Source organism: Palaemon carinicauda, chromosome 1, assembly GCF_036898095.1.
Source record: "Palaemon carinicauda isolate YSFRI2023 chromosome 1, ASM3689809v2, whole genome shotgun sequence".
NCBI classification, from domain to species: domain Eukaryota; kingdom Metazoa; phylum Arthropoda; class Malacostraca; order Decapoda; family Palaemonidae; genus Palaemon; species Palaemon carinicauda.
In genome coordinates, this window is record NC_090725.1 from 159204948 (window position 1) to 159232699 (window position 27752).

Genomic DNA, 27752 nt, shown 5'->3' on the forward strand with positions numbered 1-27752 from the left:
CAATAATAACGCTAAGAAATGACACACCCACTCCTAACTGTTTAAGTTTGAAAACAAGGTCCTCATGAATAACATGGTCAAAGGCAGCACTAAAATCAAGGCCAATCATACGAACTTCCTGACCACAATCAAGGGACATCTGTACAGTTTTGGAGATTGTAAAAGGGCATCACATGCTCCAAGGCCTTTACGAAAACCAAATTGCAAACTAGGGAATAGATGATTACCTTCAGCAAACCTATTAAGACGTTTTGCCAGAAGACGTTCAAAAACTTTGGATAATATGGGAATTATGGAAACTGGGCGGTAATCAGTTGGACTTGAGCTATCACAAACACATTTACATAGAGGAGTAACATTACCAATTCGCCAACAAGTGCTAAAAGCTCCAATTCTTGCTAACTTGCGCAAAATAACAGATAACTTTGGAGCTAAGAAATCTGCAGTCTTTATAAAAAAGAAAGGAAAAATACTATTTGGGTATAAAACTCCATAAGCATTAAGGTCCATCAATAGAGCTTTAATTTCATGTGATCAAAAAAGCTAAACTAGTTAGTTTAGTTTCAGGAAAACAGGAATGAGGATGTTCAAGTTTTTCATTACTCTGTTTGCTGTCAAAAACATCAGCCAAAAGGGTTGCCTTTTCCTTTGGACAGTGAGTGACTAAGCCATCTGGTTTAAGTAAAGGGGGAACTGTTGCATCTACACCAAAGAGTGAAGATTTAAGGGTAGACTACCATTTATGTTCCTTAGTTGTACCAGAAAGGGTTTCTTTTATGGTTAAATTGTATTCCTTTCCAGTTGAAGCATAAACTCTCTGAGCAAAAGCTCTAAGCTGAGTATAGTTATTCCACAGATAAATATGAACTGTTACCCTTCCAAAGACGATAGACCTCCTGCTTCTCCAAATAAGCACGTCTACAATCATCATTGAACTACGGTTTGTCCTTCACTCGGTACCTTAGCACACGAGAAGGGATACGCCTACCAATTATGTTGACTAGATTCTAATTCAAAGGGACAATAGGATCTACACTACTATATAATTGTGACCAATTCAAGCACAAATAATCATGCAAAATCCCATTCCAGTCTGCTTGAGATTTCATATAAATTTTACAAGAGTATGATACATCAGGGACAGGCTGCTCAGTCTTGACTACTAATGAAATCAATGCATGATCAGATGTCCCAACTGGAGAACCAACCTTACTAGTTATAACGCCAGGGGAGTCAGTGTATACAAGGTCCAAGCAATTACCAGAACTGTGAGTAGCTTCACTTATGATTTGCTCACAGCCTGATTCAGAGGCAAAGTCTAAAGTTCTTAAGCCATGGCAAACGATAGGAGAGATAGAACTTAACCATTCCCTATTGTGAGCATTAAAATAACCAACAAAGACAAAAGAAGCCTTTCTATCATCTTGTATCTTAGCCATAATGGTAAGAAGACAATCGAAGATAGAATCATCTACGTCTGGATTGCGGTATATCGAACACAAATAAAAGTTGTTATGCCTGCCACAAACATTTATTACCTGAATCTCATGACATCCACATTCATAGCAGGACTTATGAGAAGCAGGGTACTCAGTCCTAATATACACAGCCATTCCCCTGGCCCTCGGAATGGCATCACGTTTCAACATTATTGGCTTCTAAAAACCAGTTATAAGGAGCTCAGATGAGTGCCTCATATCAGAAACCAAAGTTTCTGAGCACAAAAGAATATCATACTGTCTGGACGCAGCTGTAAGGTCTTGAATATTTGCATGAAGACCACGAATATTACAATACAGAAGATGACATAGACGAAATCTAGGACGTACTGGCCCCTGATTTTGCTCAATGTCTCCAGACAGCATAAGAATTAACAGTGATAAAAAAGAGACATCATATTTAAAAACTAGATTAACAAGAATTATAAAAAAAACAATATGCACAGAATTATAAAGTGATTGATCAAACCCATAGACTATAGTAAAAAGCCGGAAAAACTGGTCAACATGGAGGAGCAGAACCCTGCAAGGCTAAATACCCTCCAGGATAGTCACTTCAACTGAAGGGAGGCCAGTAATGATGGTTTTGAGAAGAAAAGGAATCAGATAAGGAAAAGACAACCTCTTGATAAACCACCAGGCATCCACAGCCCTTCTATTAAGCCTGCCCAACACACCATTTGAAAAAAACAAGAGGAAGAGAAAAAAAAAATAAGATAGAATAGTGTGCCCGAGTGTACCCTCAAGCAAGAGAACTCTAACCCAAAACAGTGGAAGACCATGGTACAGAGGCTATGGCACTACCCAAGACTAGAAAATAATGGTTTAATATTAGAGTGTTCTTCTCCTAGAAGAGCTGCTTACCATAGCTACAGAGTCTCTTCTACTCTTACCAAGACGAAGTACACTGAACAATTGCAGTACAGTAATTAACCCCTTGAGTGAAAAAGTGTTAAGTAATCTCATTGTTGTCAGGTGTATGAGGAAAGACAAGAATCTATAAAGTGTAGGCCCGACTATTCGGTGAATGTGTAGGCACAGAAAAAATAAGCTGTAACCAGAGAGAGGGATCCAATGGATTACTGTCTGGCCAGTCAAAGGATCCAACAACTCTCTAGTGGTAGTATCTCAACGGGGGGCATCAGAAAGTTTCATTGCACAATAAATGCAGACCCTATATACGTTAATATGTGTAGTTTCAAAATTATTGAATTATTTTCCTAATTTTAGCAAATATTTGAAGTAGAAAAATAATAATTTTGAGTAATCGGTCTTAAAAGTGTACCAACCGTGTGTCACACGATCGTACATAGTAACGACATTTCATTTTTTGTAGATATTATACTTTGTATCTTCACTCTCCCCTTGCACTGATAGGGACCTGAAATGACACGTCTGTTTTTCTCACCGTTAACTGTTACCAGCACCGGTTGCTGGTTGAACATGAAATTGCCTGTTATGTTTTTATGTCCTTTTTGCCTGGAATTTATGTATGTATAAACGGACGTTCTGTAATAAAGTTACTCAGTTGCTTTCATCCTGCCTTCTTAGTAACAGCCTCTCTCGGCCCGTCACATTGGTGACCCCGGAAATTGACTCGCTCCTCCCGCCTTCCAACAGCCACACCCCCCCCCCCCATTGGTACTATGGCGGACTCCACGGAAGTTGACGCTGCCCCATTGAAACTTTCAACGTTCGCCAGTGGAGAGGCGTTTCCTTGGTTTCAGCGCGCAGAAGTCCAGTTCCGCATCAAGGGCGTGACTCGCTCAACCACCAAAGCAGATGATGTTCTCGCGGCGATACCCGAGGACACATTCCCGGAAATATCCGACTGGCTTTGTGAACAAGGAGACACCCCAATAGCGTAAGACGCCATCAAAACATACCTTTTGCAGCAGTACTCGCCGTTGCCAGGCGCCCATATAGCAAAGCTTTTTCAGCTCTCTAAACAACCGTTGGGGGACCAAAGGGCTTTGCTCGCCCTCAGGGAAATGACCAGTATCGCTCGACTGCAACCTGCCGCAGACGGCTCTCCTCGTGAGGTGAACCTACTTCGTGCCCTTTGGATACGCCGTTTATCCGAACCTGTACGTGCTGCCATACCCGATGTCGATAGTTTACCAATAAAGGACTTGATAACCAAAGCCGACGCTCTTATGGACACCCACTTCACGACCTTCAAGACCTCCATCAGCGCCTCCACTCCTGACAAAGAGTACGCTCATTCAACGTCAACCGAAGTTGACGTGAATGCCGTAGGACATACACGCCTACCCCGTGACGTGACAGAGTGGTGACAAAGAAAACCCATCACTCACCACTCGCTCACGCCCCAACCAATGACTTCTACAGCCACTTACTGCCGCTCATTGGCCGCAATTTTGCTACTACCACTACAGATTCAGGGCAGCCACGAAAAAATGTGCCAAGGATTGTCAGTGGCCAAAAAACGTGTAAGTAGGCCATTGCTCATGGCAGTGGCCTCCCGTGTTTCTAATCTTTTCTTTTTACATGATGCAGGAACAGGCGTGCGATTTTTGGTAGACAAGGGTGCTTGTCGTTCTCTTTTGCCAAGGGAATTCTTCAGGACACAACGTAGTCTGTCTACGTCTGCCAACGGATCTGCATACCCACCTACGGTTACGAGAACCTCACATTATCGTTTGGAAACGGTAAATTTAATTGGAAGTTTCTCATTGCTGACGTCACATTGCCAATCCTCGGTGCGGATTTCCTCTCTCATTTCCACCTTCTGGTCGATGTCGCCCACCGACGATTGGTCAACGCAGACTCGTACTTGTTGACACCTCTTCAACCCGCCCCCCTCCAACCTCGCTATCCACATTAGCGCACCCACGGATGCCTACGCCCACCTCCTCACGTCGTACCCGGAAGTTTTCCATCCAGAACTTTGCCAAACGCCCACGGCTCCTGCCAACCACGGTATTTAACATAATATCGAAATGACTGGACCCCCAGTCTTCGCAAAATTCAGACGTCTAGCACCGGAACAATTGGCAGCTGCCAAACAGACGTTCGCCGAAATGGAGGAAATGGGCCTTTGCCAAAAGGCCTCCAGCCCATGGTCGTCACCCTTACACATCGTTCTGAAGAAAGACGGCTCCCTCCGTCCGTGCGGGGATTACAGGCGCCTGAACATGCAAACAGAACCGGATTACTAACCCCCTCCTGAACATCGTCGACGTGACCTCCTACCTGCACAAAGCGAAGGTTTTCTCCATGCTCGACCTCCTGAAGGGGTATTATCAGGTGCCTATGAACCCAGAAGACATCCCCAAGACTGCCATCACCACTCCATTTGGTACATACACCTTCAATTACTCCTGTTTTGGCCTTCGTAATGCTGGGGCCACTTTTAAACGTCTCATGGATGGCATCTTAGGGGACCTCCCCTTCTGTGTATGTTATGTGGACGACATACTTGTGTTCTCTTCCTCAAAAGAGGAATACCTCCGTCACCTGCGCATCGTGCTCTACCACCTGCAACAAAACAGCCTTGTAGTCCGGTACGACAAGAGTAACTTTGGCACCAACGAAGTGTCGTTCTTAAGGCACCGCATCACTCCTGAAGGAGTCCATCCCCTCCCTGAGAAGGTAGCAGCCGTTCAGAGCTTCCCCACGCCCTCGACCGTCAAAGCTCTGCAGGAATTCTTGGGCATGATCAACTATTATCACCGTTTTCTGCCTGTCATTGCCGCCACTCTTGCTCCCCTCTACGCCTCCCTCAAGGGCAAGCCAAAAGGCCTGAAGTGGGGTTCCCTTCAAGAAGCGGCCTTCTGCAATGCAAGGAAGGCCCTATCAACCGCTGCAGCTCTCACTTTTGCCATCCCACGTGCCCCTCTCCTTCTCTCCACCGATGCCAGCGATGTCGCTATTGGTGCAGTACTCGAACAGGTGGTCAACGGCCCAGCAAAGCATCACATACTGACAGACTTGTACTCTGCAACGCACGTCTTCCTACGCAACAACACAAGCAAGCCACCGCTAACGCCCCCTTACACGGGCCCTTTCCTTGTGATCCGACGCAGTACGAAAGCATTCTTACTAAACATTTGTGGCAAAGAAGACTGGGTCTCCACTGATCATATAAAACCTGCTTATCTACTGCCAGATGACCCGCCTATAGTTCGCCTCTCTAGAACAGGGCACCCTATTTAACATGTACAGTATGTCATTTTTAGGGGGGGGAGCCATGTACCAACCGTGTGTCACATGATCGTACATAGTAACGACATTTCATTTTTTGTATATATTATGCTTTGTATCTTTGCTCTTCCCTCGCACTGATAGGGACCTGAAATAACATGTCTGTTTTTTTCACCGTTAACTGTTAACAGCACCGGTTGTCGGTTGAATATGAAATTGACTGTTATGTTTTTATGTCCTTTTTGCCTGGAGTTTATGTATATAAAAACGGATGTTCTGTAATAAAGTTACTCAGTTGCTCTCATCCTGCCTTCTTAGTCACAGCCTCTCTGGGCCCGTCACAAAAGTTTTTAGTAACATGTGTGAACTTTTTATGACACGATACTTAGGTTATTGACGTTATGATTGGTATTCTTTTTGCATGCGACTTTCTAAACAGTTATACATCAATATTAGATTTAATTTGTCCTGGTTTATTGCAAGAAATAGAAATGATTACGTTTTATTTAAGTTGGTATCAGGTGTTAACTTTGCGCTGTATGCTTGGATAAAGAATATAAATTCATAAAAATATCAAAATTAAAATTTTTGGAAAAATAATTGGTTCCGAGGGGGTGATCACGGCCTTAAGAAATATTGCAAGGCCAAATAATTTAATTTTGAAGTATTATTGATTCTATATAATGTACTTGGACATACTATGCACATCGAATTTCAGAAATCCATTTTCTTGTCACCAAACACTACATCTATCATTCAAACCAAGGACCAAGGTGTCACACCTCTCTTCAAGTGGTATTACACTATCTATGACATACACAGCCTCAGGCAGTTGCTACTACGTCATTAGAAGAGGGTATGAACATTCTAAATTTTTGGAAGGCCTATAATACAGTATTTATCCGATAATATTAATCATAAATGCTTCTTGGACCAAAGTGACTTAAACAACAATGAACAATGGAATGTGTATAGATGTAACTGTCATTTTATTAATGAATTCAAAATTGTTATTGACCAGTAAAGGACATATTCAAGAATTTGGTATCTTTAACACTAGAAATGAAACTGGAAGATGGTTTTGATAACCTTACTGAGACCCACAAGCAATCATAGATTAACAAGACTTGTTGGGAGTTTAAAGAACAGTAAATTGAAGGAGCTTTCCCTGATACAGCATGCGTTACAAAAAAAAGAAAAAAAAAAAAAGGTGTTGAAGATCTGTTCCTTTCAATTGTCAACAAAATTAGGAAGAATACTTCCGGCAAACTTTAGATCCATTCCTTATACATTAAGAAAGGAAAGGCTACAGAGTCGTCACCTGATCCCGACACCAAAGAACCACTGCTATCAAAGTCTGATGTTACACTAAAGAAACCCCTTATAGAAGCCATGTCACTTTCAACGTCTACATTGTCAATGTTATGCTCCTTCAACAGATAGTTTGCCTGTTCTAAATACTCTTTCTTTAATGTCCAGCGATCAGAAGAGATGCAAAATTCAAGGTAAAGTGATCATTGTTAATGTGTTGATAACACTTTATAAAGTAGTACTTTGGGTTATGAGTACCTTTGCATACAAGCAAATCAGGATAAAAGCATACAATTTGAATTGGGTTATGATTATTGCATTGGTTTACAAGCAAAAATTTTCCTCTATGTTCATTTTTAGTGGACATGTACTGAAGAGACTAGCTCACATTGCGAAGAAATTATTCACTTAGTGCCCATACGCCATCCACGTAGTGTTTATGTGATTTTTACCTCCACTTTGACTTGCATAGTTCGCATCCTCCCTTGTTCAGAGAAAATTAAGCATATTAAGTGATTCAGTTAAATATGTGATAGTCAATGTTTTTCAGGAAACAGAACTAATATTTCACCAGAAGTTCTCATGGAGGTAGATTCTCCTACCAAGAAGTAACCCTCTCCTCCTCTTTCTCCTCTCTAGTCTCCCTAACACCGGCAACCAATCCCCTCAAAAGTAAAGTGAGGTCATATCAATATTTCTATTCTAATTGAGAATTATTAATTTGAATTCATTTCTGATGGTATGGTCATAACTTAAATACTAATTACCATCACAAACCTTTAAAAATGAGTGTATAAGTATATTTATGAATGTGTGGAATGCATTGAGTGAATTTTCTTTATTTCTTACTGAGAAAATAGATTAGTATAGGAGCATTTTAGGTTACAAACTTGCTCCAAGAACAAATTAAACTGGTAAACCAACTAATATATTTCTTAATATTTTATCTGACTATCACTAAAATAACAAAAACAGATACAGTACATTGTATCAAGATAATTGCAGGATGTAAGTGCAATTAATCGCCTCGTGTAATCTATACAAAACATTTGTCACTATCTGACTTTTGTTGAAAATAGATTCCAGCACAACTCCTAGAACCAATTAACAACATAGGGCAGTAGGGTCTAGTATTGCTGTATAATTGTGCTAGTAAAAGAAAAACCAGGTAATATGCGCACTATCAGTCTTCCAGAATGAGATGATGCAAGAACTCTTTTAAAGAGTGCTTAATCATGAGACCACATACAGTAAAATGATCAAATTGCAATAAAATGATTTTATATCTAGCATCTTCGTAATTTTCGTATCAAGACTACTACCACAGTACATTTCCTTATAAGAAACCAAGATGGCAGACACTGGTGGATGGCGTTATTACACAAGTGGTGTATGCCTGTAACATCAAATTATTGACAACTTCTTCCTTTTCAAATAGCAGTTCTTTTATAGACTACTTTATTACTTAAGAGAAATTGCTAAACAGAGAAAATTAAAACAAAGATAAGAAAATTTGGAAATATGAAGAGGGAAATAAAGAACAAAAGGCAAAAAAACCTTGAATTAAAAACTAACATGCAAATAATTATACTAGAGCAAGGCACATCACATTATAAAAAAAAAAATACAAACCTGCAATTTCACACCATCAATTGTGACAGACTTCCATACATCTTCCTCATAAGGATTTCCTCCGTCTACGATGAAATTACCTCTGAAACGTTTTACTAAGTCCACCTGAAAGTAATGAAAATGCACTTTACTATCATATGAAAAGTAAATCTTTGCTGGCGGGTGGCTTAATTTTACGATCAAGATTAAAACTAAATTAAATCAGAAGTTTTCATTATTCTTTATCGAGTGTTTTTTTTTTTCTTATTTTTTTTTTCTAGCAAAGCTTTTCAGTGAGAAAAAAATGAAAATCACATGAATTCACTAGATTAAGACCTAGTGAATTCATTATTAGAATTTATGCAATTAAATGTTTTAAGAACTCCCTTCAATTCATATGCTTTTCATTTTTTTTTTCACTGGAAAGCTTGGCAAGAAAAAAAAAATAGAAAATTAATACTTTACAAAGAATAATGTAAACTTTTTTTTTTCAATATAAAGACTTGGTCGGGCAAAGAGTGCTTGTGTGAACAATGCCATCCCCCTGCTACTGTCATCAAGGTTTCTCATTCTTCTGAATCATTAGCATTCTATAGCAAATTCAGGGAATCTCCAACCATTCCAATTAAGTACATAAGTACTGGTAATTAATTGTAGCTTAACAATTAAGCTTGATTAAATGAAACTCTAGAACTCTCGAGTTGAATACCAGTTTGCCCTTGTTGGAGGGACATTTGCACCAGTTAAGAAGATCTTAGGTAAATATGTCATACTCCTAAACTTAAATGACCTTACCTTTGAATGAAGCTTGGTATAAACATATGATCCAACTTCCCTTTTTTTTTTTTAGTTAATTAGATGAAAAATTGAAATAACAAACAGCTTCCTATACAACCAATATTAACTTTTCCATTCAACTTACAGCTATAAAGTAAAATAAAAAGTCTAGCTAAATTGTTCATTTTTAATTCTATATCTAGCTAAACTGTTCATTTTTAATTCAATATTTTAACAAAGTTCCACTGAAAATTAATTACCTTAAAACCTTCCTTGCTGTTAGTATTGAGCCAAGGGTAAAACCCTTATCAAACTCAAATTTGATTTCTATCAAATAATGTTTAGCAAATACACAAGTGCAATCCCACTATGACATGTTTAAAACTTTCTCAATGGATGAATTCCAGGTAAAATTTATAGTAGTAGCTAATACCGTAATATAGAAAGCTTTGACTTTCAATCAAGGAATATAAGTTTCCTTTGACTGTGTATGAGCCCCCAACAATAAGATTCTTCAAAAATAAAGCCAGCCATGATTTAAATAAAGAGGTCTTGTAGGTTTGTGTACTAAACAAAACTGTTATAACTGGTCTTTTGATCTGTTTAGACCTCTTTAGAACAATTTTAATTGTCAAGCTGGACAATGACTTTGATCACTGTTACTTCTCAAAACCTCTTTTAGTGGAGGAATGATTTAAGTACAAGGCAACCACTACTTTAAGATCGCATTTTACTCTGAAACTTAGCAAATGTGAAATCATTGCTCTCTCATGGTTGAATCCTACCTGAAAAGAGATACCCTGTAACTCTCTTACGCTTTTGGCTGTGGGTAAAGCTAAAAGAAACAATTTTAATTGTTAAATTCTTGTGAGATACTTCAGCCACAGTTTCAAACCGAGGCCCTCTCAAATACCTTAGAATAGCAATACATCAGAATTCAGCAGAGTCCCTAACTACACTGTTAACAGTTAAATATAGTCTTATATAATGCATGACTGAAGTCTACAGAGATCTATGACCTTTTATCAACATATCTGTAAAAACTTTTTCATATCTAACAAACCTCAGGAACTTGATATTGTTATTCAAATTAGTTCTACTTTGTAATATATTTATATTTTAACAATAACTAGGGTAAATATTCCGCTGATACAAATTATTTGTAGATATCTTTGCTTCTATAATGAACAGTTTACAGTTTTTGAGAAACCTTTTACCTGTGAAGATATAGTGGAGAATTTCTATGTAGTCGACTGTAACATGAGGGTGTTAGAGCGTACTAAATAACTCTGTGGCTGTCATTAAAGATATAACATTTCTTGACTTGGAAAGAATCAAGTTCTTGATTTTGAGCTCCATTGTTTCTTGATACATTATATGACAAAACTGCTGTGCTGTCCAGATATAGAGCAATTAATTTTCCTTTTACCAGATTGTTTGACTAAAATATGTATTTCTTAAATACTGCCGGTAACCTTGGGTAATTCAATTACTAACTTCTTGACATGAACATTCTACAAACTAGCTCCCCACCCTATTAGAGAAGCATAGCAGAAGAGGTATAGCCCTTCACTTGTGGTTGAGAACTCAGACCTTTAAGAAACCCTTGATGACAATCCTATCAATCATGCAGTTTCATCTGATTCTTGATGCACGGAATAGAAACTTTTCCAATCTACTAATATGCATCAATACTTTACTTACATATTTACTTACTTTAAAGGCTGCTTTTCTGGTCCTATACTACACGGGAACCTTACTCTTTCAGGAACTTCACAGTCATTTTACGACTTTAGCCAACATTCTATTGAAAGCTCAGGTTCTCAATGTAAGTGACAAAGAAAAGGCTGTGAGATGCCTCAGGAGGCAAGAAAAGCTCTCCATCTAGCGATGTTCATCTAATCAAATGTTAATGTCTTTGAGTTTTGTTGTGATGAGAAATACCGTTCTTTATTTCTTATTTTAGTGTTTCATTGTTTTAGGGCTTGTTTGGAATGTTTGAGTAATACAATATTTGACAATATATATTAAATTTGGACAGAACTACAGACTTGCCTCTTATTATAATCAGCCATCCCTCACCATCTATGAGTTACACACAAAAACGAGTAAAAATTACCAAAATTCACTATTTTGACCTTGAAATATGACCTTTTGACCTTGAAGATGATGAAGATGACTCCAGGAGGTGTTGAAAATGTCCCTATTGAACTCACCGTCCTCAAAAACCCCCATTTAGACTCAGAGAACGTGTTTCTAGCCCTTCTTAGAAGTCATTTTAGTCTAGGACTCAAATTAATCCTTCAGACTCAAGTTAAAAACCCCGATCAGGGGACGTTCCAGTCCTTTCTTGAAGGACGATATATGACAATATATATTAAATTCGGACAGCTCTGCAGACTTGCCTCATATTATAATCAGCTATCTCTCACCATTTATGAGTTACACACAAAAAACGAGCAAAAATGACCAAAATTCACAAATTTGACCTTGATAAATGACCTTTAGACCTTGAAGATGACCCCAGGTGGTGTTGAAAATGTTACTATTGAACTCACCCTCCTCAAAAACCCCCATTTAGATCCAGAGAACATGTTTCTAGCCCTTCTAGAAGTCATTTTAGTCCAGACTCAAGTTAATCTTTCAGACTCAAGTTAAAAACCCCGAGGTCCTGACGTTCCAGTTTTTCCATATATGTATATATATATGTATATATATATGTGTGTGCATATATATTTGTATATATATACATATATATATATATATATATATATATATATATATATATATATATATATATATATCTGTATATATGCATATATATATATATATATATATATAATATATATATATATATATATATATATATATATATATATATATATATATATATACATATATATATGTGTATGCATGTATATATATATTTATATATATATATGTATGTCTATATATATATATATATATATATATATATATATATATATATATTTATATATATATATATATAGGCTATATATATATATATATATATATATATATATATATATATATATATATATATATATATATATATATATATATATGGGCTCGAGCCATGTCGTCTTGATGGAAGTTGCTCATTGGTAACTTCTACATGGGATATTTCTGCTAGTGATATACCAGAGAAATTTACCTTAGAGGTATCAAAAGAGTTCCAACCTCCAGAGCAAATATCACGTGATATTGTGTATAAATCAGGGACGTGTTAATAACAAGCCATGGCTATCCTTCCCCGAATAGAGTTAATCTTGTCTCGAAGGGAAGGTGAGGGTAGGATACCTGGGCAGGAGAGCCGTTACAACCCCCTATCTCAATGTGCTACAACTAACACGTTTTCTGTTGATCCATTCCCCTTTGCAGCTCCATCTCTGTCGTTTCAATTGGAGAGTTTCTGCTAGTTTTCTGAGCTTTTGGAGTGATTTTTTGTCATGGATGCTTCAGCTTCTTCCTCATGGACTAAGTTGAGTACCCCCTTTTTTGTGTGTTGGAGGATTTTACGTCTCTACCCTATATTTTTATTGTATTGTATACTTTTATTGTTCCGAGGCCAGCATGCTTTCAGCACCATTACATCATGTCTCCATCGCTCAGGAATGCTGAGTTGTTCAGTCAATTTACTTTAGGAATAGGTTTTATTTTATTATTCTAAAGTGTGGTATAAAGTGACATGTTTATGGCATCCCTCATCCTTCATTAGTGTTTCTTATGTGTTTTTTATCAGCATTGTCTTAGGCTAGCCTACCCTTACCAGTGGCCATGCCTGGTAAATGTTCACTATGCACCATAATCTTATTTCACCAAACCTTACCGGTTGGGTGAGGCTGTCTATCCTCCCATGCTGTCAATTCGACACGCCTGGGAGCTGCGATCTAGAAGGTCCTTCTAGGAGTTGGATAGTATTCTCAGTTGCCCTAGGGTGACTGTTTTCACTTTCCACTTAGCCTATATGTGTGGTGAGTCAGCAAAGGTCTTTGGATCCTGTTCCCTGTGTCTACTTGTGTTTACCCATTGGAATTCCTTACCACTTGGTCTGACGCTGATTAGTAGACCTCATTGTGTCGCCTTAACCAATATTAGGCTTCTTTCTTAGTCTTTGGCAGGCTATGCCTGGTTGTGAGGACTTGTCCTCTGTGCCCTATCACAGCAGCCCCTTTGGAACACTATTGCTGTTCTAATGTTGCTTTTGGGCCTTCCTGTCATGCTGTCTTACTATTTTCTAAGTCTCCCATCACCACCCCCTTCTTCCCCTTTCTTTGTGCCTGTTAGCGTGTATACTTGTGGGCTATCTTTCCTGGCCTAGGTAGGTGAGATTTTCTCCTCCCCTGGTTAAAATCTCCCTTCTGCCTTAGAGACCACCCTTGGGTGTTTCTCTGCCCCTTCCCCTTCCAAGTTAGGCCATAACCTGACTGTACTGGAACTTTATTCATCTTGTCTAGTCATCTCACCCTAGCTTTAGAGCTTTCCCTCACCCGCTAGGTAGGCTACGCTTGCTTACACAGCTCTCCTTATGACCTAACCCTATCTAAGCATGGAGTTGGTACCCCTCGGGGTCTTCCTCTGCCGCCTTGGCAGTGTTTATTCTATGTCTGCAGCCTCTCTTAGTGTGCTATATCCCTCTCGCTATGGAGTCTTGACTCCCTTGCCTGGTTAGCCTATCTAGTCAGAGGTGCCCCCTCCTGTCTCTGCTTCCTGTCTTGTCAGCTTGAGATATCCATATTGCTATGGAGTCTTGACTCCCTTGCCTGGTTAGCCTATCTAGTCAGAGGTGCCCCCTCCTGTCTCTGCTTCCTGCCTTTTCAGCTTGAGTTCTTCTAGCACTGGCTGTATGTTGGCTATGGGCCACCCACCCGCCTCTAGTGCCTCCACTACAGCCTTAGATTAGTCATCTGTTCTTTCCTATACCACATCTGGGGAAAATTGTCCTCTAGAGTTGGTCGATTGGATCCTGCCTGGTTGTCAGGACATTCTTTGAATTTATAATTCATAGTGTTCTGGCAGTCTTGTACGGCTCTCATTATCTTATGGTCTGCAACCCCCCTTTTCATAAGTTGATCATAATGATCAGATTTTGGCAGGTTCACTTATTAACTGCCTTTTATTCCTGTACTTCCCCTGAGTGTGGACCCCTTCCATATGGGATTGTTCACTCTTCCCCTGTTGACCTTTTACAATGCATCTGCCACTTTGTGTCAACATGCCTGGGGTATTGATAGGTCATCTTTTATGGGCTACTAGAAATGGTTGCTGCCTCCCAGCTGCTGCTGTCTCAGGGGCAGCTGTTGCTGATCTAGGCAATATGATGAGTGAACTTGCCTTCTTAGGCTGTTCTAATAGACCTACTCTGAAGGTTCTGGTGTTCCTTTGATGTGATGCTTTCCTCAATATTTCTATCACACCATCATTATGTTTTGCTTCATAAATCACTACAGATTTCTGAGCCATTTGGCATGTATTCTAATTTCATTCTAGATTTAGCCATTCTTTAGGGGTAGGTTTATTTAGGTTAGGATGTGTTATGTTTAACTAACTTTAAGAAGATTTGATATTTAATTATTTGTACGCACTGCGATGTCTTATCTCTACAGATCACTGATGACATGGTGTTCAAAGGTATCCTGTACCAGGCGGGTCAAGTTACCCTGTGGCCACAAGACCTGCCGGAAACATGCTGACTGCCATGTTGCCAAGGGATCCATTGCAATCTGGGACCCTACCAACAGCTAAGTTTCCATGGATCTCCTCCAAACCGGCTTCTATGCAACTGATGTCTCCTTGGACATTCCAGATCGACGTCGGAGAACGCTCCGACATTGGGTAAAAGGCTTTCAGAAAAGCTCTGAATAAGGTGCTCCTTATCTACCTTCTCTAGAACTGAAGGACCTGCTCTTCCCCAAGGCTGAGGTGTCTTCTGTATTTGGTCACCAGTTACCGACGGTCCAACTCCCGCCGGTACCAGCAGATCATGCAGACGATGAAGTTCTGGAAGCTCTGCAAGTCATGAGCCTGGAAGCCGACAACATGTCTACTAATTCTTCTGTGTTGTCAGATAGGGAGAGGATCCTGCTGCCCCAGCTTCCACCTCCACCGCAGGTCTGATATTAAGACAAACCTTCGCTTCCCAGAAACTTGGAACTTATGGGGTCCATGAAAGCTTTCATGGAGAATCTAACCGCCAAATATGAACATTCTCAGGCAGACATAACAGCGAGGATAGAAGCTTTACAACAAGTGCCTGTTTTTAAAGCTCCCCAAGCTTGGAGCCTACCACAATGCACAGTTAAGTACCCTTGGCGCTATGCTGAGCACATGAGCTGAAGGGTTCCTTCATATTGGGGATGGTTAGGATTCCAAGACAGTCTTGGACTTGGAATTCTTTCCATCGATTGATAGCTATCCTTACTGCTACATAAGGCTTAACTAGGAAGCATCCATTAGGGATGGTATGATCCCTAAGGAAACAATCATTCTGGATCATGACAAGGCTCAATCCCTTTTGGTTATGGAGTTGAAGACGGCTGAATTCACAAACACCCAACTTTCTTCTTCCCTTTTGCCTCTAAAAGCTTAAGAGACCGTGATGAAAGCAGAAATGGAGAACAGGCCATTCCCAGTGCTAAAGGAATGTAAAACTGTCTCTCTAGCCCTTCCTTATGATTGGAACATCTGGGAGGACGTCCAACATACCTTCACTATTAGAAAATAGATAAAGACATCGGAGGCAAACAGTTTAATGAAAAAATGCCTAGGATTCCCAAATCTGTATTGAAGAGAGAACTGGAAGTTAAAGAGACTTTCTGCTTCTTTATCCTTACAATGTTATCTAGAGATGCTTATTGGGAACTATTCCAAATCTGATCTCTTCTTTGTCTTGGCGAAGACTCACCTAATGGTTCATATGGATCTTCACGCATTCTTGATAGCCATAAGGGCATGTAGAGAACACGTTCTAGCAACTGCTATGATCAGACAACCTAGAAAACTGATTGACTCTAATAATTGGGGGAATGATGTCTTCCCTGAGAAATTGGTTAAAGAAGTCATGGATAAAACAGCTCAAGAGAATAAGAGCCTTATCGACAAGTGAGGTATTTACTCTAAACAAAAATTTACCCCCCAATGAAGGACATCAACCCAAGGACAAGAGGGCCAGAAGTCACTTCAAGGGAAGGAAATCCTTTCCTGTAGTGACAGTCTCAGTTGGTGCCATCCCTCAGACTGTGTACATTGTTCCTCAGCAGTATGTTTCACAGTCTCAAGCCTTCAACTCGGCGTACAGAGAGCTACCACCCCGTTCCAACCCGGCCAAAGCTCATAAGAAGGGCTCCCTCCAGTATCAGGGGAAGGTCTGGAAGAGGTGGTCAAACTAGAGGCCAAGGAAGTAGAGACACGACGACTAAAGTTGCAAGTAATTCGCAACAACGAGGAGCTTCTGGTAGGGGGGACGACTTCACCTTTTCAGGGATCAATGGGAGTTCGATCCCTGGGCTCACAGCATAGTCTCAAAGGGGCTAGGCTGGCAATGGAGACAAAAACCTCCCCAGTTCAAGAGGTTTGTCCAACCCACAACCCCCTTTTTGAAGGATTATCTTCAGGACCTTCTTCGGAAGGGAGTCTTCCGTTGCACAAAATCCATGAACTTTCAAGGGCTGATATTCTGCGTGTCCAAGAAAGAATCGAACACTCTTTGAACTATTCTGGATTTATTCCCACTAAACAAATTCATTCTGAATGACAAGTTCCAGATACAGACTATCTCGTAAATACCGACTCTACTACCACAGGGGGCTTACACCATCTCCATAGATCTTACAGATGCCTATTAGCATCTTCTGATAGGTCAGCACTTCTCCCCCTACCTTGGTTTCAGACTGGCAAGATAGGCCTACGTATTCAGAGCTATGCCCTTCAGGCTCAGTATAGCTCCAAGGATTTTCACGAAACTAGTCTAGGCCATTGTCCAACAACTTCAGAACAGAGGCCTTCAGGTGATGGTGTACCTGGATGACTGGTTAGTCTGGGCTGCAACGAAGTCGGAATGTCTTCAAACAGCCCAAGAGGTCATGAAATTCCTGCAATCTCTGGGCTTCCAAATCAACCTCAAGAAGTACAGGTTATCTCCAGCTCAGAAATTCCAGTTGCTAGGACTTCACTGGAATCTACAGTCCCACATCCTCCCTCTACCATAAGGCAAGAAAAAGGTAATCACAAACTCGGTCAGGTGTCTACTTCGTTCAAAAGTACTCACCAGACGGCAACAAGAAAGGGTCTTGGGGTCGTTACAGTTCACGGTCATGACGGACCCAATCCTGAAAGCATTACTCAAAGATGCCAACAGAGTCTGGAGAAGAAAGGCATTCAATGCTCGGAGTAATCTTCGCCACAAAATTCCGGTCTTACTGCAGAAGCAGCTCAAACTGTGATCCACCGCCAAAATTCTATCAAGCCACGTCCCTCTACAGTACCCTCCTTCTTCCATGACTATTCACACGTATGCCTCGGAACAAGGTTGGGGGAGACAATTTCTTCCAAGAAAGTGCAGGATCAGTGGTCGATCTCATTTCAGAAGTTTCATATCAATGATCTGGAAGCTATAGCAGTGTTTTTGATTCTGAAGAGACTATGCCTAAAGACGAAATCACACATCAAACTGGTCATCGACAACAACACAATAGTACACAGTGTCAACAGACAGAGCTTCAGGTCTCCTCAGATCAACCATGTAATCCTAGCCATTTTCCCTTTAGCAAAAAGGTGGAAATGGCATCTCTCAGCAGTTCATCTGGAAGGGGTTCGCAATATGACAGCAGACACCCTGTTGAGATCCAAGCGTCACGAAACAGAATGGTCTCAGGGCACAAAATCATTCTGTTTCATTCTAGAGCAAGTCCCGGAACTGCAAATCAATCTCTTTGCGATGAGCTTCAACAAGAAGCTTCCCCGGTATTTACCACCAAACTTAGATCCAGAAGCGACAGGAATGGATGCGATGTCTCTGGATTGGAACCAGTGGTCTCACATCTACCTATTTCCTTTATTCAACCTCCTACTGAAATTACTGAACAAAGTGCAGGCTTTCAGGGGAACTGTAGCTCTGGTGGCTCCCAAGTGGCCCAAGAGCAATTGGTACCCTCTTGCTCTGGAAATCAAACCCCCTAAAGATCTCTCTACCATCTCCAATGCTGTCCCAGGTTGTTCAACAGGTGACTGTCTTCTAATCCTCTTGGATAACGAAAACCCTTCAGCTAATGATTGTCTCGTCCTCTCGGCTCAAGGAAAATTCAGAGCTGCAAGGGGAAGAATTGACTTTATAGAAGAGTACAAATCCAACATCACAAAACAACATTTGTCTTCCTGGAAAAAAAATGGGTTGCGTTCGTGAAAAGTCATCAGCCCTCTTCTACTTTTATGGACTTCTGTATTTCCTTCTTTACTTCACGACACGATCAAGGTCTAGCCTCTACAATTAAATTTCTCATGTAAGTCGGCACTAACTAGACCGATCGCGTATACTTTTAATATCGAGCTCAATAGCGGGCTGTTCAATAAGATCCCGAAGATTTGTGCTAAACTGAAACCTAATGCTCCTCCCAAGGTTATTTTATGGTCATTGGATAAAGTCCTGCAATTTGCCTCTTCGATAGATAACGCCTCTGCCTCTCTAAGGGATCTTACTCAAATGTCTGATTATTGGCTTGCTATGGTTTCTGGTGCTAGAGTCAGTGAGATTGTGGCCCTTTCAAGGGATAATAGCCACATTAAATTCTCGGATTCTGGGGAGGTAAACCTTTATCCAGATCCTGTATTCTTAGCAAAAATCGAACTTCCCACAAAATGCGGGGGGCCCTGGAAGATTGTTTCACGACAGGAGGACCATTCTCTCTGCCCTGTGGAGTGCCTTAAAGCCTATCTATCCAAGAGTGCCTTTAAAGGGGAGTCGAAAGGATCTAATCTTTCTCTGGAGCAGGTAAGGTTCAAACTAACCTATTTCATCAGAGGGGCTGACCAGGAAAGTATTCCAGCAGGTCATGACCCTAGAAAAGTTGCTTATTCATTAAATTTTTCCCAATCTATGTCCTTTGCATGCTTACACAGGATGGAAATCTTCAGGAGTGTTCTTCAAACATTTTCTTCGTCATTTGGGAAAGATTAAACACCTTGTGGTGGCCGCTGGTAGTGTGTTTTAAGTGTTGTGCGTCATTTGGGAAAGATTAAACACCTTGTGGTGGCCGCTGGTAGTGTGTTTTAAGTGTTGTGCGTCATTTGGGAAAGATTAAACACCTTGTGGTGGCCGCTGGTAGTGTGTTTTAAGTGTTGTGCGTCATTTGGGAAAGATTAAACACCTTGTGGTGGTCGCTGGTAGTGCGTTTTAAGTGTTGTGCATGGGCTCTTTGGACGGTATAATTGGGACTTCTCAGTCTACATTGTACAGAGGAACTATGATCCTTTGTTCCATATACCTTTTTAATATTATAACGAGTCAGAGGTGATATTTTCCTTTTATGTCCCGAGCATTACTGTTTACTCCTCTGTTACATAATTTGGGGTCTGAAAACTCCAGTTTTCTGTATATGTATATAATGTATATCTTGTTGTATTTTTATTACTACATGTATGTACTTTTGGAAACATTAAAAGACTACTATTCCTTTTTGCATTTCCTTTCTTTAGACCTGCTATCTACATAAAATAAAAGAAGTGTATAAAAAATTTTTAACCCTCCTTTTATAGACTTCTTCACAGAGAGTTGGAATGTGCTACTGATTTACTTTTTCCCTACTTTTGTACAAACTTCTTGCTTACTCTTATCGTTCGATACCATGGTTACCAATGCTGTAGGAAGTATGCTTATATCTATGGAGTTACAGGGTTAAAACTCTTCTGGCCACAACTGAATGATAATTCTCTGGTACACTTCCATCAGGACAACATGGTTTGAGCCCAAAAAATTGGGTGAGATAGCCAAGTCATCCTGATGGCCCACCTGTTATTTTTCCATCCCTTCCCATTTCTCAGTGTGGGACCTCACGTCACGCAATGGCTGCTCCTAGAATGGTTCAACAGGAAACGTGTTAGTTGTAGCACATTGAGATCGGGAGTTGTAACTGCTCTCCTACCCACATATCCTAACCTCACCTTTCCTTCGAGACAAGGTTAACTCTACTCGGGGAAGGATAACCATGACTTGTTATTAACACGTCCCTGATTTACGCACACTCCGCAGGTCGGAACTCCATTGATACCTCTAAGGTAAATTTCTCTGCTACATCACTTGCAGAAATATCCCAAGTAGAAGGTGCCAATGAGAAACTTTCATCAGGACGACATGGCTATCTCACCCAAAAAGATTTTTCCTATGTCCGTTACATACCTGTATTGTAGGGTGAATATAGGAGGCACAAAAATAAAAATTAATTTCTCCACCTATATTGGGACCAGAGTTAGGTGGAGTTAAGATTAACAGAGTAGTGGCTTAAGTAGAGAGAAGAACTCAAACTGATGTCTTGAGGTCAGTTTCTCAAAATATACAACCTTCCACTTTCGGGTCAAATGTTTCAACCTTAAAATTGCTTAAAATTCTATTGAAGAATACTCAAGATGGCCATTCCCAGTAAACTCCAGTTGGGAGAAGACTGTCACACATCTTCCCCATTTGGGAAAGCCTGCAGCCCAACCAGTGGGTGCTGGCTGCGGACAAAGAAGGTTACATGATCCCTAACTTCAAACACTCCCTTATCAGAGAAACTAGTTCTTTATCTGAGTTATGTTAACAAAATAGCAAAACTTCATATGCTATAACTAGAAATTGTGAAACTCCTAAAGAAGAAAGTGATGATAATGTCAAAAATCCCTTCCTGAGGTCTTACAACAGGTTATTTCTAGTCCCCAAGAACTCAGAAGGCTGGAGATCAGTGCTAGATGGCTCGGCACTCAACAAGTTTGCCGTGCTCAAATTTTTTGATGGAAGCATCCTTATACCTTTGGGTGAGTATTTTTGTGACTAAAAAATATTTTCCCTTGGACACCTAAGTCGCATTTTTGCAGTTGCTCAAAAAACATTTCAAACCAACCGTGGCATTTGTTTCCACCCTCCCAAATCAGGATAGATGCTGGAAAGTGCATAGCTGCTTCCATCTCTTGTCGACAAACCAAACAATAACAATAACAATGTACATGTGATCAGCTGGTCTCCATGCACAAAGAATAAGACTTTTAAATCTTCCTTTTAACTCACCATAACCCATTTAAAGATAAGTGTTGTTGTTGATTAATTGTTTTATACATCATATGTATGAATAAACTTAGAAAGATATCGCTATTTAAATCTAAACATTGGAAAATAACAGGTGCTTTGATTATATTTTTACATAGCATAGAAAAAGTTTAATCCAAGAAATTATGAGAAATGCTTTCAGCAAACAATTGCCTACTAGGCGGGTAGTAGGTATCATTATGTATCAAATTCCTATGATTATGACCATTAGCCATTACCTGTTTTCCAGATAAGCTAATTATCCCAAAACACCAAATAATTGAATTCTTATTTAATAGGTATTACGGTTCTCTGCGTTGCAATCTAGTGAGATTGCAAAGTATAAACTCGCGTAAAGAGCAGGTTGACTGTATACAACTTAAAGCCCAGCATGCTTGATAAACAAACCCAGATTCTCGGAGATAAAATTCTGCAAAAATTAAGGAATATAGTTGCATTTATAATATAATAAACCTAAACCTTCTAGGAGCTTCTTTAACCAAAATTTTAACACTAACTCTAATGTTGAAGTTTTGTCCAAATAACATGAAATGAGTCTTACAGGACCCATTTATATATGATATGCACTATATATACATATATATACATACATACATACATACATACATATATATATATATATATATATATATATATATATATATATATATATATATGTGTGTGTATATATATACATATATATATATAATATATATATATATATATATATATATATATATATATATATATATATATATGTATATGCATATATATATATATATATATATATATATATATATATATATATATATTACATATCACCATCACCTCATCCTACTTCTACGCCTATTAACTCAAAGGGCCTCGGTTAGATTTCGTCGGTCATCTCTATCTGGAGCTTTTAAATTAATACTTCTCCATTCATCACCTCCTACTTTACACTTCATAGTCCTCAGCTATGTAGACCTGGGTCTTCCAACTCTTCTAGTGACTTGTGGAGCCCAGTTGAAAGTTGGGTGAAATAATCTCGATTGGGGAGTGCAAAGAGCATCTTCAAACCATCTCCATCTACCCCTCATCATGATCTCATCCCCATTGGGCACTAGGGTAATCACTCATATAGCTTCATTTCTAATCCTGTCCTGCCATTTAACTCCCAATATTCTTCTGACAGGTTTGTTATGAAATCTACAAAATCTGATGGATATTGTTTCATTGTCATACCATGATTCATGTCGATACAGTAACACCAATCTCACTAAACTGATATACAGCTTGATTTTTATATGGAAGTCCAGGCGATTTGATTTCCAAATTTTACTTAACATAGCCATTGTCTGATTTGCTTTTTTCAATCTTTCACTAAACTCTAATTCTAAAGATCCTGTATAAGAGATCATTGTTCCTAAATATTTTAATGATTCCACCTCATTGATCCTTTCTTCTTCCAATGATATTTCATATTCCATTGCATATTCCGTTCTAATCATCTCTGCCTTTCTTCTACTTATCTTAAGCCAAACCTCATGTGATATTTCATGCATTCTGGTAAACAGGTTATTAAGTCCTGTGGTGTTCTGCTAATAAGGATAGCATCATCAGCTTACTCGTGGTCTGCTATTTTCCTGTTACTAATCCAGTCCAATCCTTCTCCACCATCCCCAACCATTCTATGCACTACAAAATCCATGAGGAGGATAAACATAAGTGACAACACATTCACTTGGAGTACTCCCACAAAATTGGCCGGTGTACACTATCAAAGGCTTTTTTTAGTTCACAAATATCATCAAAAGTGGATTTCTATATTCTACACATTGCTGTACAGCATGTCTTAAAAATTAAAATTTGGTCAGTACAACTTCTACCTTTTCAAAGTCCTGCTTGTTCATCACTAACATAAACTTTTCACTTGCTATGGTCATGAACACACCATATTTAAGAGGAACGTCATAATAACGTGGGACTCTCCACAAAATTGGCCGGTGCACAATATCAAAAGCTTTTTCATAGTTCATAAATGTCATCAAAAATGGATTTCTATATTCTACACATTGCAGTACAACATATCTTAAAAATTAAAATTTGGTCAGTACAACTTCTACCTTTTCGAAATCCTGCTTGTTCATCTCTCAGCTTTTCATCAATATTTCTCTCTAGTCTCTTTAGAATGAGCATACTATGTATCTTCATGACAACTAACAAAAGAGTGATACCTCTGTAATTATTGCAATCAAGTCAGATCTCCTTTTTTTTTGCCATTTTCACCAACATTCCTAGCTCCCATTCACCAGGTTTTGCCTCTCCACGCCACTTTCTACTAAACAATCTTTTAGTGATACCTTCAACTTCAAACACAATTAATTCATTCATGGGCACATCAAGGTCTTCACCAGCTTCAGGTATATCAATCAAATTATTCTTCATCTTTTGTTGTTACATCAGATCCATCTCTCTTTTTGATAGGTATATACTTCTTCTTCTTTGCCCCAGTACAAATTTCATTAAAAATTCTATGAGAAATTCTTACACCATAGCCACTCCCTGAATTCAGAGCTTTGTTAGCCTCATCTGCATTATTGTCTAAATATTCTCTCCAGTCATTCCTGGCTTTTCTTTTGACTTCACTATCAACAAAGGAATACTTAGTGTGCTCTACCTTGTAATTTTCATTACTTCCTCGAAAACTTTCAACAATCAATTTCTGTCTTTGTCTCCTGTTTTATAGTATCCAAAGTATCATTTGATATCAATGGTTTTCTCCTTGTAACTGCATGTCTCAAAACTTCACTACCAACTGACTGATATTTATGTTCTTAATATCACACCATTTATCATTAATTGTCTGCTCATCATCTCTTAATGTCTTTGCGCCTGCAAATTAATTCCTACACTCAATTGCAAAGGTTTCTCTGCGTTCATCTCCTAGAAGCTTAGTTGTATCAAACCTAGGTACTCTATGTGCATTTCTGTTAGGTGATTTTAGTTTTAATTTCAGTGTTGCAATGAGGAGCTGTTTATCACTACCAATATCTGCCCCTCTATAGCTTCTTACATGTCTCAGAGTCCTCTTCCACTCTTTATTAATGACAATTAGATCTATTTGATTTTTGTACTTGCCACATGGTGAAGTCCATGTATATTTGTGGGTGTCCTTGTGTTGGAAAACAGTACCTCCAATAATAAGATTGGTTGTTGAACAAAAACTTATAAAATGTGCTCCATTTTTATTTGCAACTTTGCCAAGACCCTTAACAAAATTCTCTATACCTTGATTATTCTTTCCAACTTTGGCATTGAAGTCACCAATCCCGATTTTCATATCTCTCTCTGGGATCTCATCTATTACACCCTGCAGTTCTTCATAGTATTCATCTTTCCTTTCTTTAGGGGAATCATATGTTGGTGAATAGCAAACTATGATACTCATTTTGTACTGCCTTGATTTAAACTTTGCAAGTAACAATCTACTATTTACAGCTCTCCTTTCTCTTAACGTGTTCTTTGCCATTGGTGTCATCATCATTCCTATCCTTTCTCTTCAAACTCCATCTGCTCTTCCTGAGTAGATATACACACACACACACACACACATATATATATATATATATATATATATATATATATATATACACATATATATAGATATATGTACATATATATATATATATATATATATATATATATATATATATATATATTGCCTTGGTCTAAGATTTCTTTACCAATCCCCGTACAACGTGTTTCAGTTAGGTCCAAGATATCCAAACTACTGTATATTCTATCAATTCATTCTCCACTTGCTGTAACTTCCCAATCTGATTCATGATTCTAACATTCCAATTACCAATTTTCAATTTTTTTTTTTTTTTTAGTATTTATAAACCTGGAGATTCTTAGCACCCCACTACGCTGGGACTGGGGCCATTATGTCATTTTTGCTTTCCATAGACTGAGTAAATCCATAGAGGATTCATTGGCTAAATTCATCAAAGGATAGCCAGTTCCTTGTGATGCACAGTGCCTATCTAACCAAGGCACGTGGCCCCTGCTGGTCCATATTGATTTCAGTAAGATCATCCGCCAGGCATCTTGAGTAAAAGCCTGAGAGACATCTTGTCTATCGCGTTAAACACAATCTGTACCCTGCTGCCAGTGACTTCAAAGAGAATTAGGGGGCATTTTCTCCACACCAAAAATTCTCGTCACTCCGCCAAGTTGCTCATCTGGTTATATAACCGTTGGCAAAAATGGATTGCTAAGATATAGTGCCTATCATATATATATATATATATATATATATATATATATATATATATATATATATATATAAATATATATATATATATATATATATATATATATATATATATATATATATATAAATATATATATATTTATATATATAAATAGAAAAATACACTAGCCTATACATAAAAAACTAGAAAGGCACTCAATAGAGTGCAGACCTCTGCCACGGCAGCTTATTTCTAGTTAGGATGGATTTTCATACACTCAAATATGAACCAAGTTTGAAGTCTCTTTGATAAAGATGTCCAAATTTATGGCTGATTACGTGATATGGACGTTTTGCTCGTCCGTAACCTTGACCTTGGCCTAAAATTTAATAATGTCCAGTTCTTTATATAATAGTTTAAGATCCTTGCAAGTTTTATTACTTTACGTTCAAAATTGTGGCCGTATGGTTGATGACCGGAATTTGACCTTTTGCTAAACCTTGAACTTGGACTTGACCTTGACCTCAACATGTATTAATTGGCACGAATTTTCTTACTCTCAAATATGAACCAAGTTTGAAGTCTCTGTGACAACGATGTCCAAGCTTAAGGCTGATGAAGTGAATTGGACATTCTGCTTGACAATGACATTGACCTTCCAAAATTCAATAATTTCCAGCGTTTTACATAAGTCAATCACAGCAAGTTTCACTCTACGATTAAAATTGTGGACAGGACGCTCTTTTCAACCACACATACACACAAACAGGGGGTAAAACATAACCACCTTCCAACTTGGATGGCAGAGGTAAAAACAACTTTTTACATTGATATCCAGCCAACCAGTTTCAGAGGCATTTCATCCAAACGCCTACGTAATACAACTCACAAATTGAGACTGTCCACCATATTCTCGGAAATAAAAAGTTTTGTGGCCCTCTAGGTAGTCTATCATATATTCGAAAAGACAGTTGACTTATAATTTGTAGCCAAAACATTAAAATTAAAATTTTAATTGGTGCACATTTAAAATTGTACCAGTAGCTAGAGCTAGTTTGGACAACACTGCAAATTTTACGTTTCCCTTTTTATGAAAAGAAACGTACAATTTCAGCCATTAAAGGATACAGACTCATGCTTATTTCTAAATTCTAGCATCTGGGATAGCGGATGTGTCTAGGGATTTGAGTATTGAAAGACCTCCAGTAGTCTGGTCTATTTGCTTATTGGAATCTAGATGTAGTTTTGTAGTACTATAAAGTACTTGAAAAGCTCGAGTTTTGAACCTATGAAAAATATTTCAATTAAAGAGATCGCAGACAAAACATTTTTATAATGGCTTTCTTTGTCCTGTAAGACCAGTTCCGTTATTTGGACAAAACTTCAACATTAGAAGAAGTGTTAAAATTTTGGTCAAGGAAGCTCATAAAGAATTATTCTAAGTCTAATGAAAGCCTAGAAGGTTTTGGTTTATGATATTATAAGTGCAACTATATTCCTAAATTTTTGCAGTATTTTATCTTGAAAGAATCCTGGTTTGTTCATTAAGTTTGTTGGGCTTTAAGTTGTACAGTGGCTGCTAGTGATGTGGTCTAATAAAATTTTTGGACTTGGTTGATTTATACTTTTCTTTTTTGAAAGATTTCCTATTTAACTTCATGGTGTTGGGGTTATTCAAATTGGTAATCAGGATACAATCTGTAGTCCCGTATTTCTAAATGTATTTTGAGATGGTTTGTTACTAATAACCTAGACCAATTGAGTCCAGCAACTTAATTATTTTATATTGTACTATTTCAATTCCATGAATACCTACCTCTGTTTCACATGCAATCCACCTCCGTTAGTATGTGGAAG

The 27752-nt window shown here is 38.7% G+C and overlaps 1 protein-coding gene across 1 annotated transcript in view; it reads right to left on the reverse strand.

Moving 5' to 3' along the window:
• mal (maroon-like) overlaps window positions 1-27752 on the reverse strand; it is a 594674-nt gene that overhangs the window by 42653 nt on the left and 524269 nt on the right. Inside the window, exon 12 of the mRNA XM_068386135.1 lies at window positions 8610-8714. Coding sequence (XP_068242236.1) covers window positions 8610-8714 — 105 coding nt within the window. The remainder of the gene's footprint in view (window positions 1-8609; window positions 8715-27752) is intronic.